At 39.9% G+C, this 16,521-nt stretch overlaps 2 protein-coding genes across 3 annotated transcripts in view; one reads left to right on the top strand and one right to left on the bottom strand.

The window, feature by feature from the left end:
- basp1 (brain abundant, membrane attached signal protein 1) overlaps positions 1-6,928 on the bottom strand; it is a 14,948-nt gene extending 8,020 nt beyond the window's left edge. The window contains exon 1 of the mRNA XM_061838732.1: positions 6,844-6,928. The gene's annotated coding sequence lies outside the window, so the exon portion shown is untranslated. The remainder of the gene's footprint in view (positions 1-6,843) is intronic.
- A 2,685-nt stretch (positions 6,929-9,613) lies between these two features.
- myo10 (myosin X) overlaps positions 9,614-16,521 on the top strand; it is a 40,234-nt gene continuing 33,326 nt past the window's right edge. For both annotated transcript variants that reach the window (XR_009797923.1, XM_061840453.1), the window contains exon 1: positions 9,614-9,808. Coding sequence is in view for 1 of the 2 variants with exons in the window: in XM_061840453.1 (XP_061696437.1) it covers positions 9,791-9,808 (18 nt within the window). In the remaining variant the exon portion in view is untranslated. The remainder of the gene's footprint in view (positions 9,809-16,521) is intronic.

Below are 16,521 nucleotides of genomic sequence, written 5' to 3'. Positions count from 1 at the left end.
TATTTAATTATTAATATGTAATGAGTAATTAATAATTAATTAATTTAATTTTTAATTATGAAATTTATTAATTCATTTAATATGGTAAATTTTTTGGGGGGAAAGTAATTTTAATTATTATTAATAATTTATTAATTATTTCCTAGTAATGAGTAATAATAATTAATTATTAATTAATTAATTAATTAATTAATTATTATTAAATTTATTATTATTTAATATTGTAATGAGGTACATTCTTAAATAATTTAATTAATTAAGTATTCATTTATTAATTATTTAATATATTGTTAATGAAGTAATAATTAATTAATTAATTTAATTAATTAATTAATTATTTATAATTTATTATTTAAGATGTAATGAATAATGCTTATTAATTAACTTAATAATTAATTACTAACTGATAATTATTAATTATTTTACTATGTAAATGAGTAATAACTTAACTTTAATTATTTATTAATTATATTTTAATATGTAATGCAGTAATTTATTAATTAATTATAATTAATAAAGTGTAATCATTTTAATTTATAATATTTAATATGTCTGAGTAATTTTAATTTATTATTAATTAATTAATTATTATTTATTAATTATTTAATATTGTAAATGAGTAATTAATTATTAATTAATTCTAATTTATTATTAATTATTTCATATGTTAATGAGTAAAATTAGTAATTTAAATTAATATTTTATTTATTAATTATTTAATATGTTCAATGAGTAATTTAATTAATTAATTAATTTAAGTATTAAATTATTAGTATTTAATATGTAATGAGTAATTAATTAAATTAATTACTTAACAAAAATTCTTATTTTTTTTCGTTGTTTTTTTATTTAAATTTTATTATTATTTAATATTGTAATGAGTTAAAATTTTAAAAGTAAGTAATTTAATCTAATTTTATTTTTATAAATTATTTTAATATGTAATGAATAAAAATTAATTAATTTAATTTAATAATAAATTACATTAATAAGAATGTAATAATTTATTCAATTTATTAATATGAATGAGTCATTTAATTTAATTAAATTAATTAATTATTTATAATTATTAATATGGTTATGTGTAACTGAAATAATTAATTATTAATTAATTAATTAATTAATTAATTAATTTATTAATTAATTAATTATTTGAATATGTAATGCTAAAATTAAATTAATTAATTAATTTATTTATTATTAATTATTTTATATGGTAAATGAGTATTTAATTAATTAATTAATAATTAATTTTATTACTTTTAATTAATTATTTAATATGTAATGAGTATTTTAATATAATTTAATTAATTATTATATTATTATTTTATATGTAATAGTAATTATAATATTAATTAATTATTTATTAATTATTTAATCTGTTCATGAGTAATTAATTTAATTTCTTAATAATTCAATTAATTTTTAATTTAATTATTAAATTTATTAATTATTTAATATGTAATGAATAATTAATTCCCTCCTTTACCTTCATCTTTCTAATTATTAATATTTCAATAGTGGTAATGAGTAATTAATTAATTTATTATTTAATTAATTAATTGATTTATTAATTATTTAATAGGTGGAATGAATAAGTAATTAAGTAATTAATAAATTATTACTAAATGTAATAATTTATTAATTATTTAATATGTAATGAGTAATTTCATTACTTCCTTAATTAATTAATTAATTTTAATTAATTATTTATTAATTATTAGATGTAATGAGGGTAATTTATTAATTTTAATTAATTCTTTAGTAATGGAGTAATAATGTAAATGAGTAAATTTAATTAATTTAATTAAGTATTTATTAATTATTTAATATGTAATTGAGTTAATCATTATTTAATTAATTAATTTTAATTATTTTAATTTAGTATTATTTATTAATTATTTAATATGTTAATGAGTAATTAATTAATTAATTAATTAATTTTAATTAATATGTATTAATTATTTAATATGTAAAATGAGTAATTAATTAATTAATTAATTAATATTTTTAATTAATTAATTAATTATTTAATATGTAATTGAGTAATTAATTAACTATTAATTAATTATTTATTAAATTTATTAATCTTCTTTAATTATTTAATATGTAATGAAGTTAATTAATTAATTTATAATTAATTTATTTTTATTAATTATTTAATAGTACAAAACCTGAGTAATTAATGATTTAATTATTAATTATTAATTTTATTTTATTAATTAATTAATATGTAATTGAATTAATTTAATTAATTAATAAATAATTAATAAAAAAAATGTATAATTATTCATATTTAATAGTAATTAGAGTAATTTAATTTACTTAATTTAATTAATTTTAATTAATTAATTATTATAATTATTTAATATGTAAGAGTAATTAAATAATTAATTAATTGATTTTTATGTAATTATTTTAATATGTATAGAGTAATTAAGTAACATAATTAATTAATTAATTCATTTATTCAATTTATTCCTCTATTTCCTCTGTACTGAGTAATTAAGTAAATATTAATTAATTAATTTTTTTAATTAATTATTTATTAAAATTTATTTAATTATTTAATATGTAATGAAGTAATTAATTAATTAAATTATGTATAACTATATTTAATATGTAATGCATTAATTATTTACTTTAATTTTAATAACATTAATTCATAACTGTAATAATTTATTAATATTCTAATTGTAATGAGAGTAATTAATTAAAATAATTTATTAATTATTTACTATTTAATGAATATAATTATTTTTAATTAATTAATATTAATTTTTTTTTTAATTTAATTAATTACTTCATTTCATTAATTATTTAAATGTAATTGAGTATTATTACTTATAATTATTACATTTATTTAATTATTTAATTGTAATGAGGTAATTAATTAATTATTTTTAATTAATTTTATTTTTATAATGATTTAAAATATGTAAAATGAGTAATAATTAATATTAATTAATTAATTATTTATTAATTATTTAATATGTAATATGAGTAATTAATAATTAATTAATTTTTTAATTAATTATTTAATTAAAATTATCGAAAATTTATTAATTATATTATTAATAATAATGTAATGAATAGTAATTAATTTATAATTAATTATTTATAATATTAATATGGTAATGTGTAATTAAAGAATTTAATTAATTAATTATTTATTAAATTTATTAATTATTTTATATGTCAATGGAGTAATAATTAATTAATTTAATTAATTAATTATTAAATTTATTAATTATTTAATATGTAATGAGTAATTAATTAATAATTAATTAATTATGTTATTAAATTTATTAATTATTAATTATGTAATGAGTAATTAATTAATTAATTTAATTAATTATTTATTAATTATTTAATATGTACTGAATAATTAATTAATTTTAATTAATAAAGTAATTACTAAATGTAATTAATGTATTAATTGATTTTAATATGGTATGAGTTAATTATTAATTGATTAATTAATTAATTATTTATTAATTATAATATGTAAGAGTAAAATAATGTATTAATTAAGTATTATTAATTAATTATTTAGTAATGTGATTTGTAATAGGTAATGAGTAATTAATTAATTATTAATTATTAAATTTATTAATGATTATATAGGTAGTGAATGAAGGTACTTAATTAATTATTTAATTAATCAATATTATTCTTATTAATATGTAATGAGTAATTAATTAATTAATTAATTATTTATTAATTATTTAATATGTAATGAGTAATTAATTAATTAATTATTTACTTAATTTAATTAAGTATTTAAATTTATAATTTATTAATATGTAATGAGTAATTAAGTAAAATATTAATTAATTAATTAATTAATTTATATTTTTATTAAATTTATTATTATTTAATATGTAATCGAGTAATTATTAAATTTATTAATTAATTTAATTAATTAATTAATTAATTATTTATTAATTATTTAATATGTAATGAGGAAGGTGAAGTAAGTAATTAATTTTAATCTTTAATTAATTAATTAATTCTTTAGTTACTATTTAAAGAATGTAATGGCGTAATTAATTAATTTATTATTAATCTTGTTAATGAATCCTTAATTTGTATAATTTACTTCTTCTTATATTTTAAGATGTACTGAGTAAGTAATTAATTAATATATTTATTATATTTCATATGTAATGCGGTATTACTACTTCAATTAATTCATTCCTTTAATCCATTCTTTTCTTCCTTATTTCCTCTGTCATGAAGTAATTTTTAAATAATTACTTTTAATTACTCTTTTCTTCATTATTTAATATGTACTGAGTTAATCGTACCCTTCCTTCCTTTCGTTTTCCTTCATTACTTACTTTCTTCTTTCCCTTCTTAATTATTTCCTCTGTCACTGGAGTAATTTCTTTCTTACTTCCTTTACTCCATTTTATCCTTCCTTTCCTTCCTTACTTTTCATTTTCTACCTATTTAATATGTCCTAGGTCCTTCCTTCCTTTCTTCTTCCTTTCTTTATTCTTATTTCCTCTGTCCTGTGTCCTTCTTTCCTTCACTTTACCTTCCTTACTTATTTTCCTTAATTTCCTTCATTTCCTTCCTTTCTCCTTCCTTCTTTCTTCCTATTTACTCTGTCATGGTCCTTCCTTTCCTACTTCCTTTCCCTTCTACTTCTTCCTTATTTCCTCTGTCCTGCGTCATGTTCTTCCTTCCTTCCTTTCCTTCCTTCATTCTTCCATTTCTTCCTTATTTCCTCTGTCCTGCATCCTTCCTTCCTTCCTTCTTTCTTCCTTATTTCCTCTGTCCTGCGTCCTTCCTTTCCTTCCTTCCTTCCTTCTTTCTTCCTTTTTTCCTCTGTCCTGCGTCCTCCTTCCTTCCTTCCTTCCTTCCTTCTTCTTTTCTTTCTTCCTTATTTCCTCTGTCCTGCGTCCTTCCTTCCCTCCTTCCTTCCTTCTTTCTTCCCTTTCTTCCTTATTTCCTCTGTCCTGCATCCTTCCTTCCTTCCTTCTTTCTTCCTTATTTCCTCTGTCCTGCGTCCTTCCTTCCTTTCTTCCTTCCTTCCTTCCTTCTTTCTTCCTTATTTCCTCTGTCCTGCGTCCTTCCTTCCTTCCTTCCTTCTTTCCTTCCTTCCTTTCTTCCTTATTTCCTCTGTCCTGCGTCCTTCCTTCCTTCCTTCCTTCCTCCTTCCTTCCTTATTTCCTCTGTCCTGCGTCCTTCCTTCTTTCTTCCTTCCTCCTTCCTTCCTTCCTTCCTTCTCCCTTTCTTCCTTATTTCCTCTGTCCTGCGTCCTTCCTTCCTTCCTTCCTTCCTTCCTTCTTTCTTCCTTATTTCCTCTGTCCTGCATCCTTCCTTCCTTCCTTCCTACCTTACTTCCTACCTGTCCTCCTTTCTTCCTTATTTCCTCTGTCCTGCGTCCTTCCTTCCTTCCTTCCTTCCTTCCTTCTTCCTTCCTTCCTTCCTTCTTTCTTCCTTATTTCCTCTGTCCTGCGTCCTTCCTCCTTCCTTCCTTCTTTCTTCCTTATTTCCTCTGTCCTGCGTCCTTCCGTCCTTCCTTCCTTCCTTCCTTCTTTCTTCCCTTTCTTCCTTATTTCCTCTGTCCTGCGTCCTTCCTTCCTTCCTTCCTTCCTTCCTTCCTTCCTTCTTTCTTCCCTTTCTTCCTTATTTCCTCTGTCCTGCGTCCTTCCTTCCTTCCTTCCTACCTTACTTCCTACCTGTCCTCCTTTCTTCCTTATTTCCTCTGTCCTGCGTCCTTCCTTCCTTCCTTCCTCCTTCTTCCTTCTTTCTTCCTTATTTCCTCTGTCCTGCGTCCTTCCTTCCTTCCTTCCTTCTTCCCTTTCTTCTTCCTTATTTCCTCTGTCCTGCGTCCTTCCTTCCTCCTTCCTTCCTCCTTCCTTCCTTCTTTCTTCCTTATTTCCTCTGTCCTGCGTCCTTCCTTCCTTCCTCCTTCCTTCCTTCCTTCCTTCCTTCTTTCTTCCTTATTTCCTCTGTCCTGCGTCCTTCCTTCCTTCCTTCCTTCTTCTTCCCTTTCTTCCTTATTTCCTCTGTCCTGCGTCCTTCCTTCCTTCCTTCGCACGCGCCCGCATTCACAAAAGGACCTCGTCCGCGTGTACGCGCGTCTCCCTCGAGTAACACGTACCCGGCGCGCCCCCCCCTCCCCGTCCCCCGTCCCCCGTCCCCCGTCCCCCCCCCCCCCCCAAGAGGCAAGGTGGCATCTCTCCCATCCACACCCTGCGCACACTGCGCATGCGCATCAGCAAACAAAGGAGCGCTCTCCAGACCCCATCAAAGTTGGCGTCCGCGCGAGCGCGTGCGCGTTGCGCCAAACGACAAGCCGCCTCCGACATCGGCAAAGGCGGACGATCATATCATAAATCAGCATTTCATGTATTGTTTTTTTGGTCGTGATTGTGGATTCGAGGACGCATGCGTTCGGAACCACCCACTCCGAGGGAATTCAATTGGAGGCTCGGGTCTTTCCTCTCTTCTCTATGGATATAATATGCAGATGTATTGTATATGAGTGTATTTAAAATGGTGACAGGCGCGTGCGTGTCCCGCCCTCCGCCAGCACGCGGCACACGCCCCTTTTTCCCCCCTCTCGCTCGTGCACATCGACCAAGCAAATGAGAACGAAAGATGAAAAACAGTTTTGACGCGCAACGGGTTGTTTGTTCTCTTGAAAGTCGTGATGATTTTTTTTTGTCCTCCCTTCTTTCATTTTTCCGTTTCTTTCTTTCTGACGGCCTCGGCCGCGCGCATCTTTTGTCTGTCGTGCGCGAAGCCCAAAAGCCAAATGTGCAAATGCGCGGCGGACTCGGTTCGGCCTCCATCATCCGACACCGGGACGGCGGCTCGGCTTACCTTGTACACGGAACTTGCGCGCGGGGCCGCTGGCTGCTCTTCAGTCTGCTGCGTGCGTGCTTGTGCGTGACGCGCTCGGCTCGGCGCGCGATCCTCGGGCTGCGCGTGCACGAGAGCCTGCGTGCGCGCGCGCGCCCCGGCTCGGCTCGGCTCGGCTCGGCTCGGCGTCGTCGCTCGTGCATCTGTCGAACCGAATGAGAGGAGAAAAAAAAACTATGCTTTTCTTGTGCTTTCATTTATTTGAATTCACAAAGTGCTGACTTTGCACTGACTGCAGTGCTCGGTCGTAAGATGAGCATTTCCGTTTGATTGACTTTTTTATTATTTTACAACGACTGCTTTCATGTTTGACTCGCAGAACTATGGCTGGCGGCACGGTGAATCATCTTGAAAGCGTTGGCCTCGCAGTTCAGAGGTCGCGGGTTGGATCCCGGCCCCGCCTGCGTATGTTCTCCCCGCGTCTGCGTGGCTTTTCTCCGGGTCGTCGCTTTCCTCCCACATCCATCCATTCATTGGAGATTGTAAATTGACTGTTGTCTGTCTCGATGTGCCCTGCAATTAGCTGGCGACCGGTTCAGGGTGCACCCCGCCTCCTGCCCGTTGACGGCTGGGATAGGCTCCGGCCCTCCCCTTGTGAGGATAAGCCGCTGCGACAAAGGAATGGATGGATGATTTGGTTGCACGTGATTCAAAAGACGTAAACTAATGCCATTTTCAACTCCTTTCCTGGAAACTTGTCAGATATTTCATTGTTGAGCTGGAGTGGCTATGAAAAGTCGACACACCCCTGTGCTGATACCGATACTGATCTATCTATGAATATGGATTCCCTCATTGTCCGTTTCAAAAAAGCACTTTTCACCTGAATTACTCGCAGTGACCAAGTAAGCAATACTAGTTAGTACTAAAGTTTCCTTATTGAAAGTAGAATTCCAGTTGTGTATACACAGTATTTGAGATCTTTTTTACTCGCACCAGCACGCCCCCTGTTGTTCACTCCGCGCACACTGGTCTTTTTTTGGGGGGGGGGGGGGATAATGTAATTCCTGCGTAAGTACACTAGATGGAAGCATTGATTTTTATTTTTTTTTTTTGCTTTGTTCTGATTTTTTTCCTCCCCGAATAAAAAGAAAAAAAAGGGCATAAACTCAAGTCGACTTGCCCCCAGCGGAGATTGGAATTGGAATCCTTGACAAAGTTTTTCTTGAGCACAGGAAATGGCTTCGCTAGTCGCCATTTTTCCTGCATTTTTGTCTCCTGTTGTCAACGTGTGCCCGAAGGTGACACAAGAGGGTCATCAAATGTAAATGTTAGTCGATGGGCGTGCACAAGTTTTTTTTTTTCACCTCTAAGAACAAATCCACGAGGTTGTTTGCAGTTTTGAGAAGTTTATGGGGTGGGGGTGGGGTGGGGGGGGGGTCGGAGTACGCAAATGACAAGGACAAGGATGTTTTTCAGTTTGCGGAAATGTGAATAAAAGATTCAGATCGGCTGATGCGTTTCGACAGTCCGCTTGCATCGCGGCCACGAGATCCAGACGGCGGATTGTTGGGCCTCGGTGGAGGTCAGCGCTCTCCAGTAGAACCTGCTTTGTCGCAGGGCTTACTCTCCAGAACCTTAAAAAGCTTGGCCGGCGGACGCACAAGTCAGTTGTCATCCTTTCTCTTGTATTTGATCGTTTGTCATATTCTGCTTTTCAGCATTTGAGCCGAAACGCATCAAATCAAACTGAAGTCGTAAAACGTCAAGCGAACCCGGCGGCACCCGGTGGAGTCCGAGTGGAGTCCGACTCGCGCGGTCCGCCTCCGGTCTCCGATCCTTCCGGCGGGCGGGACGAGACGTGGTTATCTTCCATCGGTAGAAGTCCAAACGGGAAATGTTTGTCTCTGCCGCTTCCTGTTTTGCCTTCACGGGATTCGGCACCAATGAGGGTCCACGCCAAATGGACCCTCGTCGGACCCTTTTATGATCTCACGTCCTTTGGGCAAGGTGGCAAAGTTGAAGAAGCTTCTCCTGAGATGACATTTCTGTGTCCGTTAGTGGATCGGTCCCACCTTGTACACCTGCCGCGTGTTATGAAGTTGAGGCCGCGCCTCCAATGAGTGACTGGTCTCCCGGTTGTCTCCCGGACAGGTTGCGTCGCTTCCTTTGGCCTCCGTGCGGTTAGAGCGTCTGCCTCCCGGTTCTGACCCGCGCCCCCACTGTTCAGGTTCCTCCCACATCCCCAAAAAAGACGACGTTGCCCCTTTGGAGTGATTTATGACTGCCGTATTATTATTATTACGACTGTTGCCATGCGCCCTGCGATTGGCTAGCGACCGGTTCAGGGTATTGAAGATGGCCGGGATGCCCTGCGGCACTCCCGTGACTCTCGTGAGGATAAGCAGCTCAACTAATCCGATGGATGGCTGTCCTGTTTGTTTGTTTTTTCTGTAAAGGGATATGAAAAGAGAATGTCAGTTATGAGTTGAAGCGGTCCAATTCATGCCGAACTGGAAACGAATCCCCAAGGCTCGACATAATCTGCGTAGAAAAGGCAACATATTTTTTTTTTTTTTGGGGGGGGGAGGAGGAGGAGGAGGAGGAGGGGGGGGTCTTTCTTTTTCGCTCCTGTTTTTGCACTCTCAAATGTTTAGGAAAGCGTTTGGATTGGAGGGGAACGAGGAAAAGACACCAGGGGGCGTTTGCGGGCGGGGCAGGAGGAAGACCGCGAGGGGGAGGAGCAGGCGGGCGGGGGCGGACGGGGGCGGGCCTCGTGCTCGCCTTTTTTTGTCCGCCGGTCCAAAGTTCGCAAAGTTCCGAGCGTCGTCTTGTGCGCGCGCACGGCACGGAAGGCCCGAAGCCAAAAGTGCAGCCGACTTCGGAACCCGGATGGACATCGACACGCGCGACGCGGAATGATTGACGCGCGAGCGACCAGTCCCCTTCCCCTGGTCTGAAGACAAACATGGCCAACTTCAGAGAGGTAACGGCGACCGGCCGGCGCATTCGCTTCTCTTGCTTCTGTGTTGTCCTCGCGAAAGGTCGCCAGGCGGGAAGGAACAGGGCGCATAACGAGACTGGACTGGATGGCAGCACACTCAAAAACAAACAAAAAAGACGCCTGGCGTGCTTGCTTCACGCTCTCAATTTGTGGCTCATCCCTCAAATTCGTCCATCCAGTTTGTTAGCCACTTATCCTCACAAGGGTTGTGGACGCGCTAACCCAGCTGTCAAGCTGTCAGGAGCCAAGGGACCGTCTGAACTGGTCGCCAGCCAATCGCAGGGCACATAGAGACAGACAGCTGGGGGCGATTTCGAGTGTCCAACGAATGTTGCGTGAGAGGAAAGCGGCGTGCCCACCCGGAGAAAAGCCACGCAGGCACGGGGAGAACATGCAAACTCCACCAAGGGAGGGCTTGGAATGAACCCAGGACCTCAGAACTGTGAGAGCGACGCTCTGCAGCTGTGCCACCGCTTCACTATTCTTTAGTTCAACAGAAGCAAGTATGCTAACATATAATAACCCGCACATGAACACAGATCAGCAAAATTATTTGTCTTCCAGCAACTTGTAATTTGATATTTCCCAACAACAGCGTCATGTTGTGGTTCTTCAAGTTTTCGCGAGAACAACAACAAAACGCAGACATAAAAACAAAAAGTTGTTGGGTTTTTTTTTTTTTTTTTTTGCAAGCTTGTAGACGTTCAGCTGCAAACCGGTCGGCCAATGACGTCGTTTGTCGTCTTTTGGTCCAGTTCAGCGTGACGCCGACGCCAAAGTCGGACTTGCGGGCGCACTCGACCGCTGAATGCGCACAATTTGTTCAATTTGTGTGATTTTTTTTTTTTTTTTTTTTGGGGGCTCTTTTTACTGGAGGCGGCGGTACCAATCCCCATCATGGTTCTCGTCACTTTGTCCTCACTGAGGGGGAATTCTTTCTTTTTTTTTTTTTTTGCTTTTGTTTTTCTTTTTTCCAATGCAATATTAACAGGAATCAATTAGCGGTGGGGGGGGAGGGGGGGGGGGCACCGTCAAACCACCTCAAAGAACGAAATCTGAGTCAAACGAGATTGACTTCAAAAGTCTTGCATCCCAAATCTTGTCGTTCAATATTTATTTTGTGACGACCGTCCTCGACTCTCACCGAGCGACCCGACCCGACCGGTTTTTGTCCCGAGGCGTAACGGCCGCCGGCCCGACGGGCGAAACTTCGGTCTGCTTTCCCTGGCCGGCGTCACGAGAGCGGCGGGGAGAGGAGGAGGAACACACACAAAAAAAAAAATGTTTGGAGGAAAAAACGCTCCAGCGCCGTCTCAGATTTCAGCCGCCTGCTTGGCTAATCGTCGTGGAAACAAAGAGGCCAGGCGGGGTTGGGGGGGGGGGGGGCGCCAGACTCACTGGGGGAACTGCAACTTGCACACATTTTTATTATTATTTAAAAAAGAAAAGGGAAAAAATGGGAAGGGAGGGAAACCCTGGTGGCCCGTCAAAAACAAAATCTACGTTACAGTACTTGTTGCGCGTAACAAGAGAAAAAAAAAAACCGTCTCCCTCAAGGTTTGAAATGAACTTCCCGTTTTATGACTCACTTTTGAAGTGGACTAATTATTTCACGTTGAGCTTTACTACTCGCTCCAGAACTGAACCAAAGGTTTACGACTTCATTTAACCTTTAGTGGTCGCTTCAGAACCCGAAGGTTTATGACTGGTTTGAAACCCGAACTGAAGGTTCAGAACCGAGCTGGAGGACTCGCGACGGCTGGTTTTCAGAAATGAATTTCATGTTTTGCGCTGGAACAAAAGCTTTAAGGGCTCGCCTCGGGCGTGCACTGCTGGTCGGGACTAGCTAGCTTTAGCACTAGATTGAGACCAGATGGACTCCAAAGCGCTCGTCGGGCTGTGGACGAATCTGAGAAGCGACGCCAAAGCGTGAAGCAGCAATTTTCATCTTGGGTGTCCGCGACAAACTCACCGACGACAATTTGTTTGCAACGCGGCAGGAATTTGCCTCATCTGGCGCGAGCAAACATTTCTCCTTCTTCTTGAGTGAAAAAACAGCTGCAACGGCGCCACCGTCGGCGTGTTTGCACGTTTTGTGGATATTTGAAAATGTGCAGAGGGGGGAGGGGCGTGTTCAGCGTCCTCCCGGGACCAATCGGAGCGGAGCGGAGGCTGCCCTCAGGTGTGTGCGTGATCCTGGTTGGGGGGGGGGGGGGGGGACGACACAGGACCTGCCCGCTTTGGGCCAAAGATAGAAGAGCAGATTTCCGATTTTAGAGAGGAAGCAAAGTCACTGAAAGCATTGAAAAGATGTTTTGATGTCCGTTTCTGCGATTGCTTTATTTCAAGTGATATTGAAATGACATGCAGCAAGTTTTGCTCCCGACATTTCTAATCACAAAAACTCCAAAACATGCACACGAGTGTGGTCGTGAATCCACACACAATCCTCACAAGGGTCATTGAGAGCGCCGGAGCCCGTCCCGGCTACTTGGGGCAGGAGGCGGGGTCCTCCATCTTCCGACCGGGATTCGAACCTAAGAATTGCGAGGCTGAGGCCAAAAACGTTAACGGATCACCGATGCGCCGCTCCAGCCGGCCGACGTGGCGTCGTCCGCAACTTCCCGTCCGCTTCCCCTTTTGCTGCCGACGGTTTTCTTTCCTTTCCCTGCTCGGGCTGCAAAGTGGGAATTTGATGTTTTTCTGTTGACTTTATGAAGCGCGACATCGAAGTGCGGCCGAAGGTCGTGTCGTTACTGTTAATGCCGAAGCCGAAGCACAAAAGCAGACCGCGAGCGAGTGGAGCGGGCGCCCCATCAGATTGAACGCCAGCCCGGTCGCAACTTCCCGGAAGACGACACAAAACAGCTCCAGAGCCCAAAGCAAAGCAAAACAAATGCCCACGAGTGTCAATTAAGCTGCCCGTGCGTGTTGTTGGCCTTCCCGAGCGGACACAAAGTCTTTTTCCCCAGCTTGACGGAGCCAAAAAAGGAAGGCCGCCGCTTTTTTTTGGGGGGGGGGGGGGTGTCAAATGCAATATTCGTGTGCAATCTATGATGGCTTCCGGCCTCCATCTTGAATCGCTTTCTCGTCGCTTTATTTAGTTCTCTATAAATTTGGTCGCCTGCCGTTAGCTTAGCAAGCTAGCCTGTGTTTTCGCCACCTAAATGGTGGAAAGGAACCGGCCGGTGCGAGTTCACCAAAGTGAACTTGGTGGAGAGCCACGTTTGGGATTTCATTTTTTCTAGACTCAAATGGTTCTTCTGCTCTGTGGCCTCTGATTTGATTTTACTTACTTTTGGTAAGATGCTCACAATTTCACGCTCCAAACGAGAGGACAAACTTTGTGTCAAAATTGCGCGCGAATGCTGAAGAATGTTGTGGAATAACGCGCAACGTGTCAGATTTGAAATATGGAGAATGTCAAATTATTTGGGGGACTGCTGATCAGAATATGCGCTACCCTATCATGTGCTGAAAAGGTTTGAGGTGTGGATGGTCTGAAGCAGGTGAAAAATATCATAGTCCCGCCCCCGCCTGTATGAAGTTCGCATGTTCTCCCCGTGCCTGCGCGGCTTTTCTCCGGGTGGCCACTCCCGCATTCCAAAACCCTGCAACATGAATTGTTAACCCTCAAAATTGCCCCGTCAGTGTGATTGTGAGTGCGACTGTTTGTCCGCCATTGGCCCGCGACCGGTTCAGGGTGTGCCCCGCCTCCTGCCCGTCGTCAGCCCGGATAGGCTCCAGACAGCGCTCCCCGCGACCCTCGTGAGGATAAGCAACGTGGATGTGTTGACAAGGAAAGTGTGGAGTCATGAAAATCAGGGAATTTGGGGAATGCGGAAGCTAATTGCCAAACTTCTCTGAACGGGTTCGCAGCAGTTTGAATATGTCAAGAAAAGATCCTTTGTGAAACTACGGAAGAAGGTGTTACCGGTTCGGAAAGTGTCGTTCAACTAACGCGAACAAAGGAATCGCCGCTGCCACCGTTTGTCTTTTTCTTTGTTCTTCCGAAGGCGAAGGTTTTCCTTCCGTTTTGAACATCCACCATGGAGCTCGCGTTTCATCAACGTTGCATTTGCGCCGTTGCGGTGCAGAACAATTCCAGTTAGTTGGAGCTACTTTCCTCTTTCCAAAAAGTCCAACACGCACAGCTGGACAGCACGCGGCGGAACCGGCACCACTGCCAGGCCTCGCCGCGCACACGCGGTTGAAAGACAGCCGGAGAAACTAGGTCAGCGGTTCCTTTTCAAGCTCGTTAGCGCAGCGAACTTACTCGAGTCCGTTTTGGTCGCAGTCCAGTCGTGACCGGAAGCTACAATGCAGTAGGCTGAGGCCAACAGGAGCTAACAGCGTTAGAGTGTCCTGACGTGTATCGGCAAACGCTAAGCTAAGCTAAGCTAAATATTACCTTTTTAAAGAAATGTCTCTTCAGGTCGCTTAAGCCGTCTTTGCTCCGACAATTGTGGTTATAAGTACAGATGCTACGCTACGTTAACAGCATGTAAGGAGTGAATGTTTTAAATCAAATGTCAATTCACAGGCCGCCAGTCGTCTTTGTGAAGCGACACAACGCGGCGGCTGATGTCAAGCTAACAGGCTAAAAGAATCGCACTTGTACAAGTATCTCGTTACTCAAACGTCCCTTCACGTGGAGCTTAACTCGTCTTTCCTCAAACAAAAGTATTTGAAGAGAGGACAAGTAGCAGCCGATGCTAAGCTAACAGCGTTGACAACGTGTTAATAAGAGCGCTGCCTGAGGGTGGGGGGGGGGGGGGGGGGGAGAAGTGCTTGAGCTCAAATGAAAAAGTAAAAATTCCAGAAAGGCTGATGATCCTCTTTCAGGCCACACAAGGCCCTCGACGTGCCCCCGCCCCCTTAGGCCCCCACCCCGGCTAACATTCCAGTTAGTGCGAATGACCGACAAAATGCTTTTGTTAGATGTTGTTGATGTTTGCGTGTTACAACAAGGAAATTGCCCAGCGAGCATCAGACGGATTGCAAAAGATCCAAACGTCTCCACACAAATCACGTTTTTCACGTTAGGGGTCGACAAGGTTAGGATTAGGGGCTTGGAGTTAAGGTGGGTCCGCTGTGGCAGGGCTAATGTTTGGCTTTAGCTAAGGCCTGCTACACACACAAAGATAATCAGGCTCTTTTTCCCCCGAACGACGACGACAAACGGCAGATTGTTTCAAGTCTTGTCGTAGCGTTAGCGACGGTCATGCGGAGTCTGCTTGAATTGTAACGACGACGCGTACTCGGCCAGTAAAACTGATCGGCACTGTGGAGCAATCCTATAAAATGGTAGGTAGAGTTTGGAGTTATGATGGCTTAGGTATCTGCAGGGTTTTTTGGGTTGTGTTGTGACGGGTTAGCGTTAGCTATGACCGAGTCGGCGGGGCTCAAGACAGTCTTGCGGATGAAGTTAATTGGTTATGGTTTGGATTAACGTTATCGGTAGATATTATCTTGGGGGTTGTCTTGGTAGGGTTCGGGTTTCGGATGAAGTTTATCGTTAAGATTAGGGTGAGCTGAGACTCGGTTTTCGGATTTGGATCGGGGTTAGGATTACGACGAGGCACGGAGGAAAGCGTTAGCGTTCGGAAGAAAGGCTGCCTGGCAGCCGTCAGCAAAGGTTTAGTTTTAGGGATGACGGGGTTAAGATTTCCAGCCTGCTATCCAACATGGCTGCCTTCTGGCTAAAAAAAAAAAAAAAAAAAAAAACCCCACCGAGGAAGTGGTCCAACTGGGCGGAAAAGTGAATTTGCGTTTATTGACCCTTCGGGTCTGCGCTGGACTTTGTCCTGCATTTGTCCTCCTGCAAGGGGCAGAAAAAGAAGCCAAAGAAAGCCAATCTTTGTTTGCGTAGGAATCAAACTTGCCTTCGCATCTATTAGCACGCTAGCTTTTATGTGCGTAACGTGCAGCACTTGACTTGACATGAGTAGCAGCGGGCGGTGCGACGATGCCGCTATTTTGATCATGGATGAAACGGGCGCAGAGCCTTCAAATTGGCGGAATTTCCGCCTCCCGACAGTCAATTTCTGACAGGCGTCATGAAGGAGACCGAGGAGGAGTATCTTTGTCTTTCATCCAAATAAGACGTTTGCGAACATCAGTTTTCTCCTTTCCGAAAACAATCACCGTTTTGGGCAGTTTTTTGACTGCGGTTGCAAACTCAAACTGAATGATAATCAGTTCGTTTGGACTGCACTGATTTGTCCTCTTTGAAATCAGAAAGGGATGTCTTTTTTTCATTAACCGCAGACGTGCACACACACACACACACACAACACACACAAGTGATGGGCTCATTAAACGCGGGCGTAAAATGTTAATCATCAAACCCACCAATAATGTGACGGCCGAACGGGAACGGCGAAGCGGCGGCGGCGCCCGTCGTCGACGCGATGATACGAGGCGACGCGCGTTCCGAGACGGCTGGGAAGAAAAACGCTTTTGACGACGGCGGCGGCGCTGCGGGAAATCGACTTTGAAGTTCTCACACGTCAGATGACGAGCGGCGGACAAAACGCTTCCTGTCGGGGGACGCGGCAGCTGCGCGTCGGCACACAACAATGACGACGATGAGGAAAATCGGGTCGTTAGTGGAAGGCGTGCACGTCGGCCGGACGCCTGCAGGAGTTGAAATTGACTAACCGGTCCGAGTTGTTGCCAGACTGAAACAAAAG

The sequence above is a fragment of the Syngnathoides biaculeatus genome, chromosome 13, assembly GCF_019802595.1.
Source record: "Syngnathoides biaculeatus isolate LvHL_M chromosome 13, ASM1980259v1, whole genome shotgun sequence".
Lineage (NCBI taxonomy): Eukaryota > Metazoa > Chordata > Actinopteri > Syngnathiformes > Syngnathidae > Syngnathoides > Syngnathoides biaculeatus.
The sequence above is the reverse complement of the archived record's forward strand: the minus strand, read 5'-3'. Positions and strand labels throughout refer to the sequence as shown.